Source organism: Seriola aureovittata, chromosome 5, assembly GCF_021018895.1.
Source record: "Seriola aureovittata isolate HTS-2021-v1 ecotype China chromosome 5, ASM2101889v1, whole genome shotgun sequence".
In the NCBI taxonomy this organism is placed as follows: domain Eukaryota; kingdom Metazoa; phylum Chordata; class Actinopteri; order Carangiformes; family Carangidae; genus Seriola; species Seriola aureovittata.
Window position 1 is genome coordinate 9240032 of NC_079368.1, and position 27143 is coordinate 9267174.

Sequence of the window (27143 nt, forward strand, 5' to 3'; positions counted from 1 at the left end):
TCTAAAACTGCAATTTAACAACAAGATACTGTCTTTGAGTCTGTAAGTCAGGGGGGTGGGTCTTGGTTCTGTGCCTGTTACTGCAGAAGGTCACAGTGGGGATGTGTGTATCCTAGTGTGTGTGTGTGTGTGTGTGTGTGTGTGTGTGTGTGTGAGTGTGTGTGTGTGTGCGTGCGTGCGTGCGTGCGTGTGTGTGTGTGTGTGTGTGTGTGTGTGTGTGTGTGCGTGCGTGCGTGTGTGTGTGTGTGTGTGTGTGTGTGAGTGTGTGCGTGCGTGCGTGCGTGTGTGTGTGTGTGTGTGTGTGTGTGCACGTGTGTGTGTGTGTGCTTGCGTGCGCATGTAGTGCAGTCTTGTCTCAGACGGCTTGAAGGTTGTTCTGATTGTTTCCTTGCACCATAAAGTAAAGTTTTAGGGCAGAGATAATTGATGAATGCTCTGTCCTTGTAGAAATCTCAACTCTTTTGTGTTGTGGGGTCACAGCTGGCAGGTTCTGCCGTATCTGTGATTGCATCTGTGTGTTGCAGGATTCTTTTAGGGAAAGAGAGTGTGGTTGTTTGGTGTTGAGACTGAAGATAAAAGTCTTTTCCTGTTTGGACTGTGGTTTAAGAGCAGTTTGATTTAATTAGTCTTCTCTTCACACCAACGACTATCCTTCACAGTTATAGAATTTGAAATGAGCATTCAGAGTATTTATTGATCAGTTTGATTTTGACAGTTTTTCTTGAGATGTTTGTATGGCTGAATACCATTTTCACAAACATTATTACAGGATAACCTTTTCTCAACAATAGTCTTTATAACTGGAGTAAATCACAATTAAGGAATACTCCAGAAACATTTTGAGGATGATTGATGAGGATGAGGGTATTTCAAGGGGTTCACTTAGCTCAACACCACTGAGCCAATGAGAGTCCTGCATGAGTGAGCCTCCTCTCGCCACTAAACGCTAACATATGGGCTTTCTTCTTCTTCTTCTTCTTCTTCTTCTGGAAGAATGCAGCTGTAAATCTAAACCTGTTTTTACAAACAGTTTTTGGTGTCACTTTGCAGATAAAAAGTCAGGATTTATTCATATCTAAATCTTTATGATGCATTATGGAGCAGGGAAAAAAATATTTTTTTAATTTGCAAACTTAAATCTACCTCAAGTCTCTAGACAGACATATTTCTTAATATTGTAATTTATTGTAAGCATCACAGTCAGTGACATTAAACTGAATTCATTAATTGAATGAATTAAGTGATAATAGGACCTGTGGTATGTTGACATGTTTTCCCCAAGTAATCATTGTATAACAGCAAAAGCGCACCAAGCATCAGTACTCTCCCTCCTCCTCCTCCTCCTCCTCCTCGTCTTCCTCCACTACCCCCTCCTCACTGGTGGGCGTTGATTTAGAAACTTCCCTCTCAGCTTTTAAATTCAGAGGTTCATTGTGGATTTCACTCTGACAATCAGTCAAGTCACAGGGCGCAAGATGGTAAGTTACCAGTTACTGTTGTATAATTTTAGTCGGCTTGTTTACACTATGAGATTCATTATTACGTGTCACCTTTACATTTAAAAAGACATAAGAATGTTTGTCAGTGTATTTTTTGCATGGCTATTCGTTTTCATAGTAATATAATGACTTTGTGACATGCTCTTGGATTATAGACAACATACACAGACAAAGGCGAAAAGGTAGGTAACCTAATCATATATGTTTCCCTGAACAGATGTTATTAAATAACTGCCGCTGTTAATGATCAGAGGACACTAAAACAAAGGTTTTAATGTCATGTCACCAATCCAACGTTTGTTAGAGATCATTTCGCTTGAGACACTTCACTATGTGATTTAACTAATTACAACAAAAGCCTAAAAACGAAATCCATCAGTGACTAATCTATTAAATCATTACGTCTTCTTGTGTTTAGCATGAGCAGGGCAGGTTCCTCTGCTTTGATCACTTAACATTCTGGGTTGGAAATGCAAAACAGGTAAGTTAACTCATACCTGCTCACTCTCCACTTTTTTGGGTACATGATGTTTTTTTTCTGACCAACTTTTCTCACAGATGAAGGTGTAGACTACACACTCAGCCAGGCTATTGGCTCTCCAGAGGGGTGGAGGGGACACAGCATGCAATACCCCAGACCTCATACTAATTTTCCCACCTTCAAGTAGCACAGCAAAAAACTGTCAGTTAAAGCTCCCTAGTCACCAGGAGATGGCGCTATCAGACAGTTTAAAGCCAACCTTTTGTAGTCATTCTTAATTATGGTTTAGCATGGAAATGAAACATCTCCTGTGATGACTGTCTTCAACAGGCTGCATCGTATTACTGCAACAAGCTGGGGTTTGAACCTTTGGCTTACCAGGGTCTGGAGACAGGCAGCCGTGAAGTGGTGTCCCATGCAGTCAAACAAGGAAAGGTAAAGACCCGTCAGCGCTTTAAGCCTGGAAGGACACAGCGGGAAAATGAGAAGCTTTCCTGTAGTACAACAAAACAAAAATGAGAAACACTGTTTTTATACTGATTATACTGTCAATATATAGATATGAAAAGGTCCAGATTTGAGCTCTGTACTGAGTAAATTAAATGATTCATGCGGGAAAGATTCACTTTTAACATGTTAACGTTTTCACTTTGTATTTGACAGATCATTTATGTGTTCTCATCTGCCCTCAATCCTGGAAACAAAGGTACGTCATTGATCAGGGGCTGGGTTCATAATATGATTTGATGATTATGATTTGATGATAATATGATGAGGAATTTTAAGCCAAGAATAAGAAAAAATATTATTTATTTTCACTCACCTTAATTTTGTGAGCCATTTTTTTAGCAATTACAAAGAAAGAGTGACACAGTTTACAGGAGTAATAAATGCATTGGTTTGCCACAACAAAAAGAGGAGCTGCTATGATGCAATTCACTGTTCATGTACCTATTTTGAGAAATGGGCCACTGAACTTTATCACTTTTTCTCACGTGTGATGAATTTATTCTTCCCTATTTTGTTTAACCTTTCTGTTTTTTTTTACAAATGACCTTTCACCCTTTCAAGGCTTGTGTTCTCTGATACTTAAATTGTGATTACAGGCTAATAAAAATACACATTTTCATACCTCACATAAATTTACTGATACCTTAATGGTCTGCTAGAAGAACACTGAGCTCCCATAATTATCAGTAAAAACAACTGAAGAAGGAAGAATTGTGCAAAACATTTCCCGACAAATACTGAAATACTTGGCCAAATCAAGAAGAGACTATGTTTGGCTTTTTCTCAGAGATGGGAGATCATTTGGTGAAGCATGGCGATGGAGTGAAGGATGTTGCATTTACAGTGGAGGACTGTGACCTCCTCGTGCAGGTAATGCTTCAGGTTTTATTTGGCAGGTTCATTCTCAGCTACTTAGTAACACTACATTCACTTTTGAGACTACACTGAATCGCTGGCACTGAATTCTATTAGATGAATGCTTCTGCTTTCAATGCACTCACATTTTCTCTACTCGCAGAAAGCCCGTGAGCGAGGTGCAGTTATTGTAAAAGAGCCTCGCACTCTGGAGGACAAGTACGGTAAAGTCAGGCTGGCCGTGCTTCAAACGGTAATAGAAACCTATGAATTTACATTGAACATTTCAGTTGCTATTTCAATTTAGCACTATGTAATGAGGCGACTTGGTTTTGTTCGCTGCAGTACGGTGACACCACACACACATTTGTGGAGAGGACAGGATACAGTGGGTTGTTTCTGCCGGGATTCCAACCCTCTCTGTTCAAGGACCCTTTATTAGCCAAACTGTGAGTAAACACAAGTTATTCTGGTGTTGCTACACTTATAAGATGATAAAGTGCCTGTTTCCATTTGAATGCCAACTAATGAATGATGTGTTTGTGTGGTTTTGCTTTCGTCCTTGCACACAGGCCAAGTGGAAAACTGAACTTTATTGATCACGTTGTGGGAAACCAACCAGACGATGAGATGGTTCCAGTAGTGGAATGGTAATGGACTTAAAGCGAGTCTAAAACATGCAACAACAAAACTGCTGTTCATGCCTCTGTATTGTGATGCAGTTTACAACAGTAACAGTGGTGGTGGTTAGGAGGACTGGGTTGGGGGGTGGGGGTGGAGTCAAAGGCTGTCTGATTCTTACATAACTCTTTTTTTTAGCATGACTGGAGGATCAGCGTGACTTTGCACTTTTTAATTTGGGTCTCCAGTGGCCCTCCACATCTGGATTTTGTTGTTAACCCATCATAGGCATTTAGGCACGAAAAGGCAGGGAAAGGCAGTTCTCTGAATGAGCAAGCTCATTGGTTGATCCTGTAAAGAGGGGTGTAACATGACCCTGGAGGTTTTCACATGTGAACCTCATGGAGCCAGCTCAGTTGTCACTCATTCATGTTTAGCAGGCTGCAATTCTGTAATTCTGGTTCTATGGTTGAATCAATTCAAGACACCAGTGAAAAGCAGAAACACTAAGCATTTCAGATTATGTAACATACGGTAAATATACGTTTACACCACAGGTGTTTGACCCAGCATGATGTTTGTCTGCTCTCTGGTTCACGATCTTACAGGTATCAGAGGAACCTTCTTTTTCACCGCTTCTGGTCAGTGGATGACAAGCAGCTTCAGACAGAGTTTAGTGCCCTGCGCTCCATCGTAGTGGCAAACTACGAGGAGACTGTGAAGATGCCCATCAACGAGCCTGCCATGGGGAACAGAAAGTCTCAGATCCAGGCATGTTCCTCACACTTTAAACAATATGTGGACTAGACACAACTTATTTGTAAAATCATTTTTAAACAGCAAGTATCTTTTCTCTATGTTTGCACTTACAGGAGTACGTGGAGTACTATGGAGGTCCAGGAGTGCAACATATAGCCATGAACACATCAGATATCATCACTGCGGTAAGTCCATGAAACGCTCTCTTTGGCTTTGTATGTGGATGCAGTGGCAACAGTAATGATCAGATGAATCCCGTCTGTGCAGATTCGTAACCTAAAGGAGCGTGGGATGGAGTTCATGTCTGTGCCGGACACCTACTACGACCAGCTCAGGGAGAGGTTGAAAGAGTCAAAGGTCAAAATCACAGAGGACCTGAATGTCCTGCAGGTCAGAGCTATTGTCATATGTTAACATACTTGGAGGAACAATGCTGTGTCAAACCTTAAGACAAGTGAATTTACTTTCTAATCAGTGATTTTAAAAGCAAAATGTGCACATACTACTTTTCAACAACCTCATGGAGAAACTCCTCCCGAGAGACAAATATTATCTTGTCACCTTGTTCATATACAGGAGCTGAAGATCCTGGTGGACTACGACGACAATGGCTATTTACTTCAAATCTTCACCAAGCCAGTTCAGGATCGCCCCACGGTGTTCTTGGAAGTCATTCAGAGAAACAACCACCAGGTGAGGGCGCCGCTGGATAGATGAACTCTTTTACAGAGGGAGACACGTTTTACATTTTACAGGACATTCAGTGTCTTGACAAGACAATATCTGTTCTAGGTGAAGAATAGCGGTAATTTAAACATATGATTTGTCCACAGGGCTTTGGCGCAGGAAACTTCAAATCTCTTTTTGAGGCCATTGAAGGCGATCAACACGCCAGAGGAAATCTGACTATCCTTACACCAAATGGAGTTTCCAAGAACATGTGAAGCCAACGTTATATTCACGTTTTACCTCTGAAAAATCTCAACATCTATTAATGAAAATACACTGTCCATCGAGGGTCCTGTTTACTTCCTAAGAGTATTATACTGATAATGTGCCACATCAACGTTCTGATATTGCGATAGACAGTAAGAGTGCACACGCACACGTTTATTGATGCTTTTATGCTTTGATATTTTTGTTACTTGCATGTTTTATTAGTATTAAGAGTTTATTACTTCATTACTAAGAAGAGTACATCACAGCTTAACATTCATAATGCCACGCTTTCTTATTAAAAAATATTAAAAACACAACCAATATTATTGATACAAGCTTGACTCAAGCAAAACACCATTTAAGCTCTCATAAATGAAAACATTTAACTATACATTTATGTTATCATTTGGACATTTCATTGTAGCAGAGGCCTTTAGCATGATGTTTGGTGTGCCCATTTTCCCCCTCAATGTTGGAAGACAAAAATTGCAATGTGTGAAAAATTGGTTGCAATAAACTGTAATGTACAACCGAATGTAGTGTTTTATGATGCAGCTTTTTCCACAACATTTTGTTTTAACTGCGATTATCATTCCATGTCAGACCCCTGTTGATAAAAAAAAAAAAGCAAAGCTCCAAGTGCTTGGTCCCATTCCAGTCTTAAGTGCTGTTTAGGGCAGTTTATAAAACTCATGATTGCCTGATAGCCCTTCTCCAGCATGCTGCAGTGCTTTTCTGATTTACTGTGTGAAAATGACTTTTTTGACACAGTCTGTGTTCATACTGTACAGTGCCTCAGGCAACTCTGTTCTCATGACATAATCAGGACACTTCCTTAGAGATCAGTTCAAGGAGCCGCGGCAGCTATCTGCTCCGCACAAACAAGGAATCTTTGTTTCCTCGATGGGAAACTTGTAGTCATATGTGATCTCCTCATTGATGCTTATTGGCTGCCGGGAGTATATCACTATCTTCTTCTGAGACTCCACAGTGATGATCTTAGCATAGCAGTTAGGCTGCAAGAGAAAAAAAGTAAGTGCAAACATTTTCATAAGAATGTGAAGTTATTTAGCATTTAGGATCCTATTAAACAAATGTTGATCTTATTCAGAATCACTTCAATCTCCAGCCACAGCCCTAGGAGCTCGTACTCACATTGCAGCTATGGTTGATAAACCTGGCTAAGTTCCCACATTTAGTGGCATCAATGATGGTGTCCTGATCCACCCGGAATAAATAGCTGCTTCCAATGCCTTCCTCCTCATATCTCCGCTCCCTCATGTCAGCGATGACCTAAGGAAAAAAACAACAGATACACCTATTCATGGGTTGTGTTTATCTTATAGGGTTGTTTATCACTAACACTCTTATTCACACACCTGGAAAGTACCCAGAACAACCAGAGGGTCCCAGTGGGCCACTGGGCCAATTCACAGAAACAGTCAAGGGGATAGTGGTTTGTTTACGTTCGTCTGCAGCATTTGATGGCGGAGATGCTTGCATCTATGAATTTTTCGTCATTAGTTTATGTTCGTCTCACCTGTCTGATGATTTGGCCCACGTACTCAATCACCATCTCATCCGCAGCTATAGGCTCCATGGCAAACAGCCCCCACTCATGGATGTGACTCCGGCTGAAGCAAATCCTCTTCTTTCGAAACTGATATAAGAAAAAGAAGTTAGACAAAGAGTTTCATGTCAAAATGAGAAACAAGCTCCTTCTGCTGCAGACACTGACATGACAGTTCACTCATTTCAGGTAATCATTCAAATAACTGTGCTCTACCTTGGGTGGAAATTCTGACCACAACACAGTCTGTGCATCTGGACAGACTTTTGACCCTTTTTTAAATCTATCAATCTAATATCAGAATGGCTAGATACCACCAGGGTTTAGAGAAAAAAAAAAAATATATATATATATATATATATATTTTGGTGATATAGGTAAACTGAGCCTAGCTTTGGTATTAATATTTTTCATATATGCAAATGGGGACGTGCACTTATAAAAAGCAAGTTACATACAAACATACATATCTAATGAGAGCGGTCCAGGACTTACATACTGATGAAAGACTTTATTGTTCCTAACAATATAATAAGTAGTTTGGGAATGCTAGCAGTTGTCAAGTAATTACTATCAAATTCTTTGGATTTAAAAGGTTTATATAAGCTTCTTTCAAGTGGAAAGCATGGGGGCTTTCAACTGAGTGTGCTTGTCTTTATACTAACACCTTACTTACCTTCAGCTGATTGAACCTGACCAGGTCACTATCACAGCTGAACGAGGACAGCAGGCGGCGCTGTTCAGACCTGAAGTCAGATCCAGCACGCAGCAGGGAGGTCGGTTGTTGGGCGGGGATGGACGTTCCCTGCAGGAATAAATGTTGACATTAAACACCGAATGGAATAAACCGGGCAGTGAGATCATCACAGTTTTCCCTCTTTAATACCTGAGTACTGAGCAGCCTTGTGTTGTTGAGGTATTTCATTTTGTCCTTCCTGCTGATTTTATAGAAGCCTTCGCTGCGAGCAGAGCCGGTCCTGTGATTTCGCTGCCAGGATTTGTGCTCCTCACTTTTTTCTACGAGGACTTTAGTCAGTGAGCAACAGTTAAGGATGTCAAGCACAGAACTAACAGTACAATGCAAATTTAGTATATGTGCATATATTGAATTTCCATATATGATATATTTTACACGTATGTTACGTAAATATATATCCATCCCAAAGCCTGTTAATATATTTCCAAACGCTGACACCACTTTCCTAGAATGGGGAGATAGACAAGTTTAAAATGAATGAGAAATTAATAAGAAGAAACACACATGAGCATATAGAATTTTTTATATGTATGTTGTTTAAATAAACTTGCAGATATGAATTGAATTCATATTGTTAACATATGTGGTAGTAACATATAATAACATAAAAATTCATCATAAAGATTTTTTTTAAATATGTACGTATATAAATTTTACCATAGGTTTTTCATATATGTTATAAACTTCATAACTTCATAAATCCTGAGGATGTATGGATGTGATAATAACATATCCCCTTATAGATTACATGTTTATATGGCAACATGACTCTTGTTACAGGGACATATGTGTCATATATTACTTTTCTGTATCAATCACTTACTGATTTATCAGAATTCATCATTTATTTGTAAATGAATGTTTTAATAACAGTACCTTAAGCATTTTAATGTTAGGGGTTTCAATATTTTTTCTAAAAAATCAGGATTTAAATATAACGTAATATTTTTTCCAGAGTAAATATAAAACATTATGGAATTAATCGCAGTCATTTGTGCACGATACAGTGCAACCTATAAAATAAACAAAACTATGTATACATTATCAGTTAGTTCACTTACTGTAAACTCACTCTGATCTAATTTCATTTTAAAATGAGACTCTGTTAAAAAGGATATGAGGGTGAGGTATCCAGAGAGTGTCACTGAGCCACCCAAAGCCATTATCCTGCTCGTGCAGCCTTTCATATGTACTCTGCAGCAGCCTTGCATCTTCTTCATCCAGACCCTCTTTCCAAACACTGTGAAGGATTCTCCCCTCTTCATACAGTGAACGCCACCTGTGAGGACGACTGTGGTAGGAGAGTGAACCAGTGATTCTTTTACGTGATCTCTGCTGATGGTGGTTTCTCCATCTCCTCTTTAGCCTCCTCCACTGTTTTCGCCTAGATAAGGATTTCTCCTCATCCAAAAGGCCGGGCATATTCTCCAGTCCCTGCAAGGGCTTCGCTCTCACACATGAACTGATCCACACACCCCTCCCATCATCAATGTCAGATGCGGATTCAGTAAGGCTGCATGGAGAGGACACTGTGATGGGAGAGCCTCCGAGAGAGTCGTCAAACAACAAGGAGGAGGCCACCATTGGCGTTTTCCTCCTGTGGGCGTCTGCTATTCGGGTTAAGATAATGTCTCTTCCAGGAGTCTTTGGGGCTGTTATATAAGGATTACTGGACAGGGATGGAATAGGTGGAGGACTGCTAAGAGGTGGGCACATCACTGTGCTACCGTCTAACATTGTCATCGCTCTGCCAGGTGTTGCTGGAGCTCTCCCAGAGCCTTGCTGAGGCCATCCACTTCTCTCCTCTCTGCCAGGGGTTTTAGGTATATCCTGGTAGAATAGGTATGGGGCTGCTGGGAGATCAGAGGGAGCTAGAACAAGCTCACTGCTCACTGGAGAGAGGGACAAGACTTCATCTGAGTCCTCACTTTCCAGTTCAGCCACTATGCCCTTCCCTGGTGTTTGTGGCCGTTCCACTTCCTCCACAGCAGGAGATGTTGGTTTGCTTTTTATCAGAAGGTCAGGGTCACTGTCCACCAGGCAGCCAGTCGGAGTGAGAGGCCTCAGATTTTCTATGGTTTCTAGAGACTCCACCGTCCACTCAGGGCTCTCCATCTCCACATCAAGGTCTGGCTCCACTGCTGCACAGATAAATAACAAAGAATTATTACAAAATCCTATTTACATCATTCATTCAATGGTTTTGTTAAATTATGTATAGAACATACAGCTTTTTAAAAATGTTTCAAGGGTAATCTGTGAACATTAAAATCCTGCATGCTGAATGTTCAGTCATTAGATGTACATCTGTTAATACTTTGATAGTTATTTTTATCCTCATTAGTTGCCAGAATATTTGGGAAAATCACAGGGAATTTTTGCACAGCAATTTCATAAACTTTGACCGACATGAAACATTATTGGAAAATCATGCTGCAGTCAACTAATTCGATCTACAGCATGCTGGACATATAACCTGGAAGTCCTAGAGGTGACGGAGGCTGTAGGTCCTGGGGTTCTCTTGGTTGGAGCTCCATCAAGGCATCCATGTCACAGGTGTGTTGTTGACAGGATGTGTACTGGCTCTCTTCTCTTTCCCCCCTTTGAAACGGGTCTGACCAGTCCTGCATGCACAGATCTAGCTGAGCACCAGGGGTTAGCGGGGCGGCAGAGTTAAGGGGAGGCCCAAGCTCCATTGACTCTTCATCTGACAATATCACGATACACTCGACACTCCTGTCGTCCTCGTCGTCCTTCTCCATGTCTTCATCTTCGGGACTGAGGTTAGAGGAGGACGAGTCCTCAAAGCTCTCTGAGGATAACGAGTCCGAAGAGTCAAAGTCTGACGAGTACTCGCTTTCCCCTGAGGAGCAGCTCTCTGAAAAACTATCTGTAGTTGAAAACAGAAACAAAAATATTCACTAATAGGTACGTGATTCTTCATTAACTTTCAGCGTTTCAACTAAATTACATCATGACCTACCGCCATCTGAGCACTGCGCTCCATCACTAATGTGGGAGATGACGGCTACTTGATCCTCCAAGTGTTTTTGTGCCACTGTGTTTTCTTCCTCGGGATGATTACTGTCATCATCATCATCATCATCATGATCTCTGTCACACTAAATAAAAAGTTTTCTTTTAAAAAACTGATAGCAAAGTAGAGGCACCACAATGCAATTCAGAGTTTAAAAAAATTCCTATTCACCAGGTTTTGAGGAGCATCGTCATCTGGCACAATATCCTCAGCTTTATCTGATGTCATTTCTTCATCTTGAATTGGGTTAGCCGCTTCTTTCCCTTCAACATCATCATCATCATCATCATCACTGTCAAGCTCGTGTGGTCTTGCGTGTCTGCGTTTCTGTTTCACTGTGTCATCCCCCTGTTTCACATCTAAAGCTCCATGGAAGAGAGAAACATAGCTGATCAAGCTTTAGTTGAGAATAGACAGGTGAAGAAGTTAATATATAGTATATGAGGGTCAGGAGCATTAAAAACACTGACCAGAATTTTCATGCGTAGAGGACGACACATTTTCTGTCTCTTTTATAGTAGCACTATCATCGGCTCTTTTCCTTTTTACCTGCATAACAATAAGTTATTTTACATTACATTAAATTATGTGTCTCTCAGAAGTTAAATGCTGGTGTGTTTCATAGTACACTGAGCAGAGTAGTTTACCTTGAAGGACGGTAGTGGAGGCTTTTGGCCCTGGCCACTGATGTGACTGAGGGGATTTGTTTGTTTCTTCGTCTCTTCCACACTTCCTGATCCACTTTTCAAAGGAGAAACTTGTATCTTATGAATAGAACAACAAAAATAATAAAGTTACTGAGTCCAAAAGTGTACTGCCATTAAAATGTGGCAACGGACACAGAAAATACATGTGGTTTCATTGACCAATGTGAAGAACTTACCTTTGTCTTCTTCTCCTGACAGTCCCACCAGTCCTCAAATGCCTTGAAAGCCACTCCTTCAATCATTCTACGTGTAATGTCCTTCTTAATGATTGACTTCAGCTCATCCATGAGGACTTCTAAAACTTTTTCTGCTGTGACCTTGTGAGGGTCTTCCCGCACAACCGTGTAGTCTGGTGGTGGCACAAAGGGGTTAAACCTGGGAAAAGGTGGAGCGGGCCAGGGTGGTCGAGGGAATGGTAAAGGTGCACTGCCATGCTTCGGAGGATTCCCCTTATCCAAACGGCCTTCGGGCTGCATGGGTAAAGGGTACGAGTGCATGGGAGGTGGAACAGAGGGCGGCACCATCAAAGGTGGAGGGGGTCCCAGAAAAAGGGGTGGGGGAGGAATAGAAGGAGGAGGTGGAATAGGAGGAGGAGGAATGGGTATGCGGATGTGATGGCCAGGAGGGGGGATCCAGCTTGGAGGTGGGATGGGGATGGTGCCATTTGGAAGGCGAGGGGGGACTGGTGGAATAGATGGAGGAAAGGGTGGGATGGGGAAAGGGAAAGGGGTGACTGGTGGAATGGCAGGAGGAGCTTTGGGTCTAAGGTGTTGAGAAGAAAATGACAAGGAATGAGGAAGAGAGATGTCTGTTGTTGGTGTCAGAGCTCCAGATTGTCTGTTGGTTGTTTGCTCCTCATCCTCATCTGCTGCATGATGCTCCTGAGTATGATGCAGAGAAATCTCAGTGGGTGAATTATAGCACAACAGAAACACTTTTAAATAGACAATAACTACTACTTTTCTTATTGTGATGTATGTAGAGATCTAGAGGAATTACCTTTGGAACAGATAATGACTGGAACCTTTCTGCATCTTTTTCGTTGCTTATGTGCGCCCTCCTTTCGAAATGCGTGGGATAAGATGGAGTGGGAGATAGGGAGTTTCTTTTAAGAAAAAAAACAGCTTGAGTAGTTTCATCATCTTCATTTTCGTTGAGAGATGTTAGACTGACATTCACCAGATCATTGTTGGATTGCTGGTTGCTGCCTGCAAGTGGTCCAGGAGAAATCAAAGTGCAAACAAGTGAGTCATCTGAGAGAGGGGAGTTATTAGCTGAGCAAGGTGAAGTTGGGCTGTCCTGAAAGTGCACATCAGCCTGCAAAGTCTGTCTATCAAAGTATGAGGGGTCAGTGCTCTGGCTGTTTATCAGCAAATTTTCAATGCGGGAATCCAAACTTTCTACCTCTGCTTGGGGGCTGCTGGAGAAACAGTTTACAGCAGATGGAGATAAGTCTGTTATGCATGCGTGGTCGTCAGGGGGGAAGGACGCTGCTGTCTGCTGGTCAGATGTGAAATTAATGCTCAGGATGCTGACAGAGTTACAGTTCAGAGGTAAAGTCTTAGAGGCATCAATGACGACGTCTCTGGACTCTTTACCGGGGGAAGCAAGGTTAAAGGAAGGTTCTGTATCATTGTGAGTGGAGGATTGTGCACTGTGACCCCACAGTGCAAGCTGCTGGCTGCTAGTTTGTATTTGGGTAGAGAGGGTGTGCGGTGGCTGTGGTTGGCAATGCTTCAAAATTAAGCTGACATCTGAGACTTCACCAGATCTCCTATGATACCTCGCGGGTGTGCGATGGCAGAGCTCTCGTCTTAGAGGTTTGTGAACACTATAGGTTGAAGGCTCCAACTGGAGCACCGGAGTCGCCTGAAGACTGGAGTAGCAAGAGTCCTGGGAGAGAGGAGTCGCAGACAAGCAGGGAGTGTGGGGGGTTCCCTGAGAATGTGGTGTAAGCCCAAAGCTGCAAGGCGTATCCTGCCAAATACTGGAGTAAGCTGTGTCCAGAGAGAGAGGTGTAGCAATGCTGGTGGGGCTGGAGACACTTCCCTGTCGCTGTGTGGCTGCACTGCCCTGTAGGACAAACATAATACAGAGAAAACATGAAAACAACTGGGAAATATTATCCTTAAAAAACCCATTCATTTCACAGCTGGTTTATAAATACTGAATAGACAACCACCTTGATGTTCAAACCACTACAAGCAGCTTTAAAATGTTTACCAGCAAACTGTTGATCAAGCTTTGAAGAGCTTGTTCACTGCTGCCCACTGGCAACGTCCAAGGAGTATAAAGGCCACATAAGAGGAGCTGGAGATATCGCGCCCTGTTTTCCCCTGAGGAAGGTTACATATTACAGTTAGTCAACACATTCAACTATTGCACTTTCACCATATATAAATGCAAGGTATTCCTTATATCAGCTTTACCTTTAGGATCAATTTCGACATGAATAACATTTCCCATCACTGACGTCTGATGGAGATGCTGGACAGCGCCTTTTGCAGCCCGCACTGTGTCGAAGATAACCTTTGCAATCCCTAAATGCTTCCTGTTTTTAGGATTGTAGAATATTTCCACTTCTTCAATATTCCCATATTTTTTGCACATATTAGTCAAGAAGGCCTCCCTGACATTGTCATTCAACCTGGAAAATGTCACTTCTTTGGGAGGAACAGGGCCGACATACCATTCATCAACCTGAAAAGACATAGGTGGACAACAAAAACAACTATTACTATTTTTTTTTATTATTATTTATTTATATCATTATTAGTACTAGTAGTAGTAGTATTTTATTAATTATTCATTATTACCATTATGTTGAAAAATTACCTTAAATTTAGGCACTGAAAGGTCACTCTTATGGCTTTTGCTCCACAGGCGGCAGATGCGAGGATCTCTGACAGTATCAACAGGAAACAGACCTAAGTCCTCAACCTGTTGAGGTAAACAACACCCATCCTTATAATGGGAAAGATATACGCCTGTTTGGCACAACGTTATAGCTGGAAAATATACTTAAACGCTATTATTTATAAGAGACAGACAATAAAGAGATATTTAAAAATGCTCACGGGTATGTTAAAGTATTGTCCATCATAACGGTACACTTTGTACAGTCCTTTTGTCAATGCAGGGTCAATAATCAACTTGCAACTTCTCCAGGGCTGAGGCGGCGTCTCTCTCTCAGTAGTTTGTTTTTCGCTTTCCATTACATTCGTCAAAACCTGTAAATAAAACAGATAAACACCCCTACGCTGTCATTTAGTAGCAAGGTGAAGCTGTTAGCTAGCTTACATTAGTCCTCCACCGCAGGTTAACACGCCCCGACAGGTGATGGAGAGGATCACCTGTAACGTTATCCCTCTCTAAAATATAATAGGTTGTAAAATGAAACATTATCCAATTAATCCAAGTTAAGTCTATAAAAATATTCTGTATTTCGCTCACCTGTACCAAAGTTTTATCCTTTGATGGAGCAACATTGTGGAAAAGCTGTTATGATTTTCGTTGACGTCGCCCAGGTTGGATGACAGATCCATCCGCCAGCAGACAGGGATGAAATATAGATCCTTTGGCGAGGCGGAAGAGCACACAAATTGTAAAGTTTGTACTGAAAAGAGGCGGCGTTGTAACCTAAAACAAAAGAGTTTTTCCTATGTCTGATGAGAATAACAGTGTTCAGAGATTTAAAGATTAGACAAGATAGATTTAAAATCGGAAAAAAAAACATTTATCATTAAATTAATTGTTTCTCTCCCCCTTTGAAGAGGGTTGTAAAAACTGGCCAATAGTTGACCCTAGTTACTGACCCATGGGATGAGAAGTAAGAAGCAAGAATTGTCAAAAATAAGTCTACGATCATTTGGAATGAATGTTTCAATTCGTTCATGAAAATGCACTGAAATGTAAAATGGCCCACACAGTACATATCTTGGTCACTATTCTTTGACAAAAACAAGCTTTACAGACAGTGTTATAAAGTGCAACAAAGCTCAACTACATTTAATTTAAGCTGAACTTGTCTACAAGGAGTAAGTTCATTTTCAGAGACAATATTTCTCCATTGAATTGATGCATTTCTGCAAATGCAGTTATGCAATGATCACAGCTTCAAATACACTCATATTCTCTTTGCACAGTTCCCTTTACTTTTCCTACAAGTATCACGTAGGAAACACAGTTTGTAAAACATCTAACAAAGTACAGACTTCACAGAGGTTTGATAACTGCTGACTCCATACTCAGTATAGTCACATATGAAGGACCACACCAGGTTGTTTACCTGGCATTTGCCAAAAGACAGGGGTAAAGAGAGTATATATGAAATGCAGATATGCTGTAGGTAATGTAAAGGTAAAAGTATTCACATAAGGCTGTGCATAATGTGAGTTGGGAAAATCTGCAGAGAGATTATAGTTGTCCATCTATGATGTGCTCATATGGAGAAAACAAACTGCAGAAAATATTTCATTTTCAGTGGTGTTTTTCCCTCAAATTTGGGCCTGTTGTTCATAAAAACGCATCAAAACAAGAGAAGAACTGTAAAACAGCTGGCCCAGATGTCATACAGCTGTATAGGACCAGGTCAGTGCCCACATCCTGACACCAATTAACATAACTCAATTCATACATTATTTTCATATTGTTTATATTATCTAACATATTATTTGCAATTATCTTTCCAACAAATGATCCGCAATGAGCGGATCATTTGTTTGTTGTTGATCCCTATGCAAGGTCATGTGTCTCAAATAAATTCAGTATATGGGACTTTGCACATATGTACATAATTTTTAGGCCTAATTTTGTGCACATGCTAGACCAGGTTTCTACATTAAATGCTTTATGATGTTTCTAATAAAGATGTGTTTAATCAAATTATCACACACTAACATAAATGGTGTTAGCCTATTTCAGTTTAGAAGGACTGGATGGGCTAATGGGAAACTGGCAAGAGAACATACAAGATCATCTTTTCTACTGGTGGGAGGAGTGGTCAACGTTGTAAACTTAAATATGGGTTTGAACTCTGTTCCTTTTTGTCCGGACGTCGCCATGTTGATGGAGGAAACCTGTCCAGGTAACATGAACGTGAACGTTCCATGGTCGCCCTGTTTGGTTTCCAGGTGCATCATTTGGACCACATCATCAATTTGAAAGTAAACAACCGTCCAACAATCAGAAAAAACAGGCATTTCGACTTTCACTCGAAAGTTTCGTTGAAAAGGAGAAATCCACCTGCGACTTTTTGCACCTAACGACCTACTGTCACTGACAAGAGGACTTTTTTCAAGAAAGACGTGAGATAACGTTATGTATAGTTGTTTACGGCTAACTTATGCCGTATTTATGTGTTTAGTTACAAATGAGGCGCAAATATGAACTAAAACATTCGTTATTATTATTAATTATTATTAATGATAAATAATTAATCTGTTTAATCAGTTTTCACAAGTAGATCCTGATTGAATTTTGCCATTAACATGTATTCAGTCATGTTACAATAAACTGTGTTGTGTACACTTTATTGGTGCTCCTACTTTAAGGCCTCTTTCACTAGTAACACTCACCTATTTGTGTTTACTTTAAGTACTCATGCACTTTGTCCTGGGTATAATTTGATGCATAAGTTATTTTTAGAGTTTTATTGTGAGTGTTAATGCATTGTGCTACTTCAATGATGTGATGACATTTCCATTAAGTAATTATGGTTAAACAGTTCATGGTTTGTTTATGTGATATGGAGCGTCTGAAGGTTGTATTTGTTTCCACCTTCAGATGGAGCACCGATACACCTCGACAACGGACCTCGTTCAAAGCCCCACCCAGCCAAACATCCCACGGATCATCCGCCGTAGGGTCCCAGCACCAGCCTCCAACAGTGGATCCCCACATGGCTCCCCATCTGGTTCCTCCCCTGGATCCCCACTTGGCCCCGCACCCTCACACTCTGGCTCATCCTCCCAGGCTGCTGTGACACCCACTGAGCCTCTGGCGGCGTGCCCTCCTGCAGGACCTCAGTCACCCCAGTCATCCAGTGAGCCTGGGCTGTTTGGGAGCCACCCTGAGCCGGACTGGGCGAGGAACGTCAGGCTTCTTATGGAAAGGAGGGAGCCTTATGACAGCATGGGGCGCAAGAGACCTTTTAAAAAGTTTTATTTACAGTCTGAGGCTAATCCTCAAGGTAAGTCTCAAGGTAAGCGCCATAGTTATTTCATTTGAACTGAATTTCTTTGAATAGAATGCATTTGAATCAAATGTGTCATAATTTCTTTGAATTTCTTTGAATCAATTTGATTTTAATTACTTTGAATGCATCTGAATTGAATGCATTTGAATCAGTTATCAATTTGAATTGAATTGCTTTGAATTTCTTTGAATTGAATGTCTTTGAATTAATTTGAATTTCATTGACTTCAATTGCTTTAAATTTAATTACTTTGTATCAGTTTAATCTGAATTTAATTGAGTTGCTTTGAATCTATTTCATTGATTTAATTGATTTGAATGAAATTGAATGATATTATATTGCTTTAGATTAAGGGTCAGTGCTCTGGTAAGTATGATGTTCTTGTTGCTGCACCATGACTCAGGCAGGGAATCTGCATGGAGCGAGTGTTTTCTGGGAGGGATAGCGTGAAGCTCCTCTGTGTCGGAAAAAGAAAAGGATGGCGACACCATGTCAAGGGGGTTCATATGTCTGTCGACGCCCACCCTCGACCAACAGGAGTCTCCAGTGACAGGGACTTCAGAGCAGGGGTGCTCAATAACAGTTAGGAGAGGAGAGGAGAAGAGCAGAGGATAAGAGAGGAGAGGAGCGGAGGAGTGGAGGAAGAGAGGAGAACAGAGGAGGAGAGGAGGAGAGAAGAGGAGTGAAGGAGAGGAGTGGAGGAGAGGAGAGAAGGAGGGAGGGCAACATGATGTGTTAACCCTCTCATGTAAAGGTAAATATTTCATGTTATTATCAGATTTTATGCAGTGATGAATTAAACATCTTTTGACCTGATTTCTAAAGTTTTTAACTACAATCTGCTTGTGTTTAATTTTCCTTTTAGAGGGATGATGGGAGAGGAGAGGAGGAGAGGAGAGGAGGTGGGAGGGAATATGACATGTGAACCCTCTTTCAGTTTATCTGATGTTTTTACCAGGTTTTATGAAGTTTAGTTTTCTGTTGTTCTGTTCTTAAGATATTTGAAGTTTTTAACTATTACTCCCTTTTATCTGCCTTTTATTTTTATAGAGACAAGAAACAACTAAAGAACTGAGGAAAAAAGACATTATAATGAGATGAGAAAAAGCGAGAGGAGAAGAGAGGAGAGGAGGAGGGAGGGCAACATGAAGAGTGAACCTTCTCATGTAAAGGTAAATATTTCATGTTATTATCAGATTTTATGCAGTGATCAATTAAACCCCCTTTTACCTGATCTCTACAGTTTTTAACTACAATCTGCTTGTGTTTAATTTTCCTTTTAGAGGGATGATGGGAGAGGAGAGGAGAGGAGGGGAGGAGAGGAGGAGAGGAGAGGAGAGGAGGTGGGAGGGAATATGACGTGTGAACCCTCTCAGTCAAAAAGGTAAATATCAGTTTATCTGATGTTTTTACCAGATTTTATAAAGTTCAGATTTCTCTTGATCTGTTCATAAGTTATTTGACGTTTTTAACTATTACTCCCTTTTATCTGCCTTTTATTTTTACAGAGGAGAAACAACTAAAGAAGAAAAGACGTGAAGAGAAGAAGAAAAAATACATTTTAATGAGATGAGAAAAAAAGGAGAGGAGAGGAGAGGAGGTAGGAGGGCAACATGACGTGAATTCTCTCAGTCAACGCGGTAAATATCAGTTGATTTCATATATACATTAAATGATACTTGTGAATAATCAATTTGATCACTGTTATTCTCTGAGGATTTAACTATTATTCTCCCTTGTCTGTATTTGTTTTTTTCAGTAAGAGGAGAGAAGAAGACACAATTAAAGAAGAAAGAGAGACTGAAGAGATGAGAAAAGAAAAGGACAAAAAGGAGAGCGGATGAATGAAATGAAATATCAAATATGACTGTCAATAAAAATGAATGAAAAGTTGCATTTCATCAAATTGCCACAAACTAACACGAATGGTATTATTCCATCTCAGCAGGACTGGATATGCTAATGGGACCTTGGAGGCAAAACAACATACAAGATAAGTTTTTGAATTTTTTTACCAGATTTGACCAGTTTATATATCGTGGTTTTTGACCCCGGACCTGGTCCAACGTGGTCGTGACATGAAAAAAGCTGTGAAATCTAAATTTTTTGCATTTTCACAAATAAAATGTCTACCTAAAATGTCTTGATTTCACAACATTAAGAGGCGCAAACAGCACCATAATGTGGTGACTGTGTGCATCTTAAGTCATTAGAGCTTCATACGAATTTATCATGAATTATTTTGTGTGCACAAGATAAAAAATGTCACCTTACTGGAATTTAGCGTCTCCATAGGAAAGGGTTGCAGATGAGTTGCATAGTGTAGTGTCTGGTAATCCAGTTCAAAGAGTCACAGTAGATACAATACATTTGGAATATCTATTTACATATCAATTAGTATGTGTATATCTATATAATAATACAATGTATTTAAAACAATATAATTCACAATATATATAGTAAATTATATGATATGATAGTGTTGTTAAATATAATAATAATAATCAGCTTTAGATAGCTATAGATAGCTAAGAGCTATAGATGTAATGATTAGACATTCAGTGCAGTGTTGTAGCTAACACAAGTTCATATGACGCTGTTCAAACACTTGAGATATTCAGACAGGAGTTGGAGCAGTCCATTAGGAGAAGGTGGGACTATTTGTTTGTGTGTGTTTCAAAGTGTGATGTCCCAGAAAGCATTTCCAAAACTTTTCATCTGTTGATAACCCTAACCCTCCCCCATGGTGGTGTTAAACTGACTTGTAAGTAATGCAGCCTTTCTTCGGGGCTTCTACAGCAGTTTATTGCTGGGTTATCTCTACAGCACACAATATACACTGCCAGGACCAAAAGTTCCCTGGAAGCATCCATCACCATCTGTCTCTCCAAAAAACATGACCAGGAAAGGATAAGGAGCAAGCAGAGGAAACACCAGCCAGCAAGAAGAATTCAAGGTTGTTATTGTTGGAGAAAGGAAAACCTTGCTACTCACAGTTTACACTAAAGGAGTCTTTCCAGAGGTGAGAGACTCACAGTGGAGTGCAACTGTACAGTTGTCACTGACCATTTGCTGTTACCTATGTGTAGTTAGGATTACTTTTGTGAAGCAATATTAGTGTGTAATCACAGGATGAAATCATTGGAAAGTAACATATCTGTGGGAATAAAACTCTGTTCTGACAGGGTGAAGAAGCGAGAAGGAAAATCTGTGCTGTGCTGAACCTGGAGGCTCTGCCAAATACCGGGGAAATGTGGACGACTGATTTAGAGAAGGAACAAAACAAGCACTAATGGCCACAAGAGCACAGGAAAAAGTCAGACAGCGGGGAGTTTGTGTCCCTTGTCCCTTGTGATGCACACTCATGGCTCTGACTGGCTGACAAGCGTAGGCTACACTGAAAGTGCATGATCGGACACTTTTCCTGTGTGGGTTCACTCTTGACTTCCTGGTTTAAAATACATTTGTCTGCGAAAATACAGTAGGTTTGTTTATTTTTACTTTTTTTGTTTTCTATTAATGCAAATATACAAATAAAAATGAAACACTGACATATCATCTTAAATGTGTTTTATTCAAACTGGCAACAAATTTCCTGGAGAGACTTACCAGGTGAAAAAAGCTGCAGCTTCTTGAGCTGCTAACACCACACATAAGTAAAACTTCAAAATACAGTATTTGCTGATAATTCACTTTGAAGCTGTGTATTCACACAAGCAGTGGAACCTGTCTATATACAATTCCACACACTGGGTTAAATAAATAAACCACAATAATGAACCAAAGAAACTTGCCTTTGCTTGCATTGATCTGTGTTTAAAGAAGGCACATAGAGAATATTCCTATCACAAGTGTACCAGAGTGTGTGCAGTCGATCTGCATTAACCTGTCTATTTAGTTCCTGTAACAAAGTCATAAAGACAAACAACAGTGTGGAGAAGGGTAATGATCATTTTACTAAACAGTCTGAGAGTTACCAACCCCTCGTGGCTCCTTGTTCTCTGCTACGTGTCCCAGAGATGTTACTATCTGCACAGGAGAATTTGAATCCAAATTTAGGGAGCTTGTGGTCTACAGATGGTATTACATTACCATGACTCATCATGAAACACGTATAGGGGGTGGCTAATACAGACAAAACTGACATGGCACTAATGACTGCTGCATTACCTTGGTATTATGTTACAATATAAATCACATGAGACATATTCAAACTCATGTTCATGGCATAGATTAGAAATGGTTGTACTGTGTTTGCTGACCAAAAGACAAAACATATTCTCATGTTGTGTTTTGCTAATTCAACATATTTAGGGATTCATATTTTGGGATATGAAAATGTTCATATATCATGGCAGTATCACACATGCCGTGTGCACACATTTCTTCTTTTGAGTTTATGTACTAATTTTAAACTAACTACAAGAGAAAAGTTAAGAAAACTGTCAAACACGTGTAGAACAATTCAACAATGTGCCACAGGACAAAAACAACACACTCTATGTTCCGCACCTTAAAAAATCCACAACCTAAAAGTGATCATGCTCAAACTTGTAAACTATGAAAGGTACAAAACATACAAATTTAGACACAGTTCCAATACACACATGCTTTGTAATAACACATTTAAAAATACTTCTTCAAAACCAGTAACTATTCTTTGGATTACAATATGTTATAATTGCAAAAGCAACATGAGATCGAGCAAATTTCTCAATTTTTTTATCCGAGATTGTGTTTCCTAGAGAATGACTCCTCTGAAAAAAGAACAATGAGTCTTAAACACAGACGTAACCATCTGGCTCAAAATGCTGCCCTTAAATATTCACTTTGATTCCCATCAAAACCTTGCTATAAAAATATGTGCACTGTAATACCACAATTTGGTTAAAAGCATTCCCTGACCAGTATTTATTTTTAAGAGAAGTTCCTTTTGCCTCAGATAACACATGAATACTGATGTATGTTAACATTAATATGTCATATTTCTTTTGTTAAAGATCTAAACAATGTTTTGCTCAAAGCTTAATTTTCCTATGCTGACTGAAAAATCTTGGTTCAGGACAGGGAAAGTTGCAAATCTTTGACACAACCTAAAACTGTAAACTAGGGCAAAATACAAATATATCCCATAAGCAACCATTAAGTCCATTGAGGATAGACACGTGTATCAGCCAAATCAAAGCACTAAGGACTAATAAATATTTTAAAATGATGCAACTTGTGCCATAATTTTGGTTTTAAAGGAAGCAGTGATTCTAATATAACTGATATTTCATTCAGACAATTCACATCTTGAATATGAACATCTGTGTTGACAATATAGGCTTGGTAATGCTCCCTACAAAGCCTCAGGTGGATGCTGCTATGGCGACAAGTTTTACAGTAAACCTCCATCAGCAGCACAGAATAAACTTAAGTTTGATGGCTTCAATAGACTAGTTAATTAATAAAAACCACAGAAAGAACAGCACCACTGAAGCATCTACCTGGACTTAGACCAGACGTCTTTTACATGAATATTGTGAAGAAGTTCTGGCCGTGTTAACTCACATTCAAACAAGGAAGTGCACCTTTAATTTAGGGCCATTGTTTGGATCAAGACCTGGATCTTAATAAGATTTTAAGTCCTAAGAAATTAAGTGCTGTTTTGTACTGTTGTTTACAACTAAACAACAACTTATTATTCATTATTATGTAGTACATTTTTCACATTACAAAGTTCTTTAGAGACTTCAGCCTTAAAATGTGTAATTTTATAATATGATATGATGTGTCATTTTGCAGGCCACTTATATGTTAGCGCCTGAGAGCAAATGATTTACTTTCAAGTGAAAGTAAAACTATTTTACTAATATCTAATGTGTAGCAGTTGGTGAACATGCATTATCCAAAAGTGGACTGAGTCGAAAGCTGCAACACTCGATAGATGAAGATTGCAATTTTGAAGAAAAAAAAAAAAAGGCATCTGAGCACAGTTTATAAACATTAAAAATAAAGCTTTAAGAGGAGATTTCACAATAAAAGCACTGCTGAATGTCCACTGTAGTTGTATGCTGATTGGCTATAATCAAGGGAAATGAACAGCCGCCTTCAGGTCGTCATTCTCAGCCCTGTGATCCAGCTGGTTCTGGAGCCGAATGACCTGCTCCAGCTCTCGGATCTGTCGGTCCGTTTTGTGACTAACAAGTGTGCGGTAAAAGTGGACAGCAAACACGATAAAAACAATTCCAAACGGCACCATGATGCAAGTGGAAGCGATGGCTGCGGCCTCACCAGAACTTATGGTGCCGTTGTTTTCTTCTTTGTTGCTTTTGAGGGGCAAGAACTTCACCCAGCACAAGAGCATCACCTCTGTGAGGAAGAGGAGGGTACCGATGACTGTGGAGAAAGCCCAGGCCAGTTCTATGTGGCGGTGCATGCGCTCATGGGGAGACTCGTTGACAGAGTTGAGGTTGTGAACGTTGCTGACGGCCTCAAGGTTAGGGAGGATGCAGGTGCTGATCATGAGGGCAAAGAGGTGCACTGCAACCAGAACCGTGGTGCAGGCACTGAAGGCTATAAGCAGCCCTGGAGGATACTTGTAATCCCGCTCCAGCTGCACCTCCACCATGGCAACCTGGGGAAATCAAACAGGAAAGGGTTTGCAACACAGCAACTGTCAAGGGCTAATACACCACTGGAAATCTATTCTGCTCCACCTAATAGCTTAATATAAACCATCAACTGTGCAAATAATCCTGTACTGTAGTACTGTTCTGGATCAGTAATACAGTAAATAAGACTGTTATGTTTACAGTACATGCACTGTGAATGTGCATTGCTTTCCACAATGAGATCCAAGGCCAACCAAGGATCTCTCAGTGGGGACAGTTTGATTTCACTAAATGCTGTAAAATGTAAAATACCTTACACAAACAATAGTCATTTTGATCCCTCCCTCCCTCTCACTCCCTATCTGTCCCTATCTCCACCATACAGCAAAGGCAGCTATGTGCAGTTTATTAACCAAATGAAAAGTAATAATAAAAATGTTCTCAGCTGTGGTGTTTTACTGAATATTAAACAACATCTGATGATCCAAACATGACAAAGAGTACAGACTTTTTCACAAATAGACCTAGTTGTCATTCTAATGAGCTGAGTTGTGTCTGTTATATTATATAATGTCTGGTATATACAGTGGTAGGTGTAAATGAAAGAATGTGCATGTAGACCTTTTTGTAAGAGGTTTTTAAAGGCTGAGAAAATTATTACTATAACATTATATTGTATGATAATGCATGACATGTTGTGTAAATGCATACACAATAAATCTTTAATGTGTACTGTTGATTATTGTAATGGCATTGGAATCATTGTTTTTTTTAAATTCAATTTCAAATAAAAATATTTGCACAAGCTATTAAAGTAGTGTTGATGTGTATGTTGAAAAATGTGTGTGGATGCCTCAGCAGTGCTGCTGTGTGGTCTAATTGTTATCGCGGAAGATAAAACCGGATTTGAAGTCGTGTGGCAAGCGCTATGAAGTTTACACAAACTGCTTATTTCACTCGGTCCGTTAGTGCTGCACCGTTGCATCGTGAGAGATACTTCACGCAAAGGCACACCTGACTAAACCCACTGACCACCCTTTGTTTCTGATGTTGTGACCTTTTTGTTTTCACGTTCGCTGCTCAGTGTCCTCACGGAAACAAACGCGTCGTTGATAGTTCATATCAGCGCACAGCAGCCGTCATTAGGCCTGTTTTAGTGTGCAGGAGCGACGCAGCGCTTGAAAACAATAATCTGCGTCACGTATCTGCGGTACATGCCGATGGCCTAAACTGAGCGTGTATTCATGCAGTTAACACTGTAACAAGAACCAGCGGAGTCGAGGCGAACTCACCATTGCGAAGCCCGACAACAGAGCTGAAGTGCGGCTGGTGGCTTTTAATTTGGCTCGACTCAAGTAGAGTTTTCTCCATGACAGAGCCTGCAAAGAGTGCTCGTTCAAACTCATTCCGAAAGTTCTTCCAAGTGACCGGTCTTTTTCTTTTTTTTCTTTTTTTTCTTTTTTAAATAAACATAAAGCTATAAACCGGATTGATTTACAGTATGATAATCGATGTCCGATGATAAGCGCACAGAGGGAATGAGGTTCCAACACGATAACATATAATTATCTGTAGATACAGAGAGCTATCAAACTATGTCAAAACTTTCCCGCAGCAGCTGACTGTCTGTCAGAGTCTATCAGGAAACACAAGATACCCACAATCCAATGCTCTGCTCAAGAGCCGCAGGAGCTCGCCTCCTTGCGCCAGTAACAGACAATGTTCGTGATGAAGCTGAAAAGTATTTCCCTATACGAATAATATGTCAACCCAATCCATAGACCCAAAGTGCGTAATCCACTTTAGTGTAACATCTCGTGTCATATTGCTACTGACGCCCAAAGTTGTATATGTTTGAGTGACAGTGTTTCCTGGATTTACTGTCAGCAGTTTTTAATGAAACTGCGGAAAATGATCTCAGACCAGAGGTTGAAATTAAGCAAATAAACAAAACAAAAACAAAACACAAATCTATGTGAAGTCTGGCGCTGTACATTTTCTTAGTTGTTATCGCCATCGAGAAAGAAAAAGTTACAAAATAGTGTGTTTATGTACACCACAATAGTGACATCATCAATTATTTATTAGTGCCTATTTTCTATTATATTGTGATATTACTTAATAGATCATTAATATCAATTGTCTCCTCATTAAAATACGCCAATATATCTATTTGACAATAATTAAGGTAAATACAAGACTGCAGGCACCAACTCCCAGATATACCATTCAATTAAAGTTAAAAATACAATAAAGCTAAAAGACAGTTTGAACTGTCTAAACACAGAACTAGCAGGTCCTTTTGTTACTTTTAGGTTGTTTTACTGATGAGGTTTTGCAGGCCTTCCTGTGTAAGTTGACACTTCTGAACACTAGACGCAACAGAACGAACAAAGTAACCACTTCTTAATCCCACAAGTCAACAGCAGAGAATACATGCAGACTTTAATGTTAATAAGCATCTCTCTATAATCTGGTTCAGTTCTGTTTGGACAGTGGCTGAATAATAAAGAAGCTTCTGGTGCCCCTATGGAGACAGTAAATGACAAAAGCTGGAGTAGAAAATCATAGCAGTCCTTCACCACATGAGGATTGACAAGCACAAAATAGAAGAAG

The 27143-nt window shown here is 40.1% G+C and overlaps 3 protein-coding genes and 1 long non-coding RNA gene across 11 annotated transcripts; 2 read left to right on the forward strand and 2 right to left on the reverse strand.

The window, feature by feature from the left end:
* Positions 1–1420: 1420 nt before the first annotated feature.
* On the forward strand, positions 1421–5695 carry hpdb (4-hydroxyphenylpyruvate dioxygenase b). Its single transcript, XM_056375300.1, has 14 exons — positions 1421–1478; positions 1655–1681; positions 1918–1980; positions 2311–2415; positions 2644–2686; positions 3278–3360; positions 3509–3598; positions 3691–3794; positions 3918–3995; positions 4575–4737; positions 4839–4910; positions 4993–5115; positions 5302–5418; positions 5559–5695. The coding sequence occupies exons 1-14, from the start codon at positions 1476–1478 to the stop codon at positions 5667–5669; spliced, it is 1182 nt and encodes a 393-aa protein (XP_056231275.1). The 5' UTR covers positions 1421–1475; the 3' UTR covers positions 5670–5695.
* A 796-nt stretch (positions 5696–6491) lies between these two features.
* Positions 6492–15248, reverse strand: LOC130168939 (histone-lysine N-methyltransferase SETD1B-like). 2 transcript variants are annotated; one of them, XM_056375299.1, is made up of 18 exons: positions 15189–15248; positions 14813–14965; positions 14571–14675; positions 14165–14435; positions 13959–14071; positions 12735–13808; positions 11912–12616; positions 11676–11792; positions 11499–11577; positions 11200–11387; positions 10975–11113; positions 10468–10881; positions 9110–10129; positions 8121–8269; positions 7911–8039; positions 7205–7324; positions 6820–6957; positions 6492–6680 (listed from the first exon to the last, which is right to left on the reverse strand). In XM_056375299.1, exons 2-18 carry the CDS (start codon positions 14948–14950, stop codon positions 6507–6509), a joined length of 5073 nt encoding a protein of 1690 aa, XP_056231274.1. In that variant the 5' UTR covers positions 14951–14965; positions 15189–15248; the 3' UTR covers positions 6492–6506. The 2 variants fall into 2 exon arrangements, with proteins under 2 accessions (XP_056231274.1, XP_056231273.1); XM_056375298.1 differs by having other exon boundaries at positions 9110–10132.
* A 1520-nt stretch (positions 15249–16768) lies between these two features.
* LOC130169901 (uncharacterized) lies at positions 16769–21489 on the forward strand. Of its 7 annotated transcripts, none has more exons than XR_008827903.1 (8): positions 16833–17041; positions 17520–17937; positions 18797–18833; positions 18982–19103; positions 19215–19315; positions 19440–19571; positions 19691–20953; positions 21117–21489. It is a non-coding gene; the product is annotated as an uncharacterized LOC130169901 (long non-coding RNA). The 7 variants fall into 7 exon arrangements; XR_008827904.1 differs by having other exon boundaries at positions 17520–17925; XR_008827907.1 differs by lacking the exons at positions 16833–17041; positions 18797–18833 and adding an exon at positions 16769–16821 and having other exon boundaries at positions 17520–17925.
* Positions 21487–26180, reverse strand: LOC130169900 (calcium release-activated calcium channel protein 1-like). Its single transcript, XM_056376948.1, has 2 exons — positions 25820–26180; positions 21487–24550 (listed from the first exon to the last, which is right to left on the reverse strand). The coding sequence occupies exons 1-2, from the start codon at positions 25931–25933 to the stop codon at positions 24002–24004; spliced, it is 663 nt and encodes a 220-aa protein (XP_056232923.1). The 5' UTR covers positions 25934–26180; the 3' UTR covers positions 21487–24001.
* Positions 26181–27143: the final 963 nt, after the last annotated feature.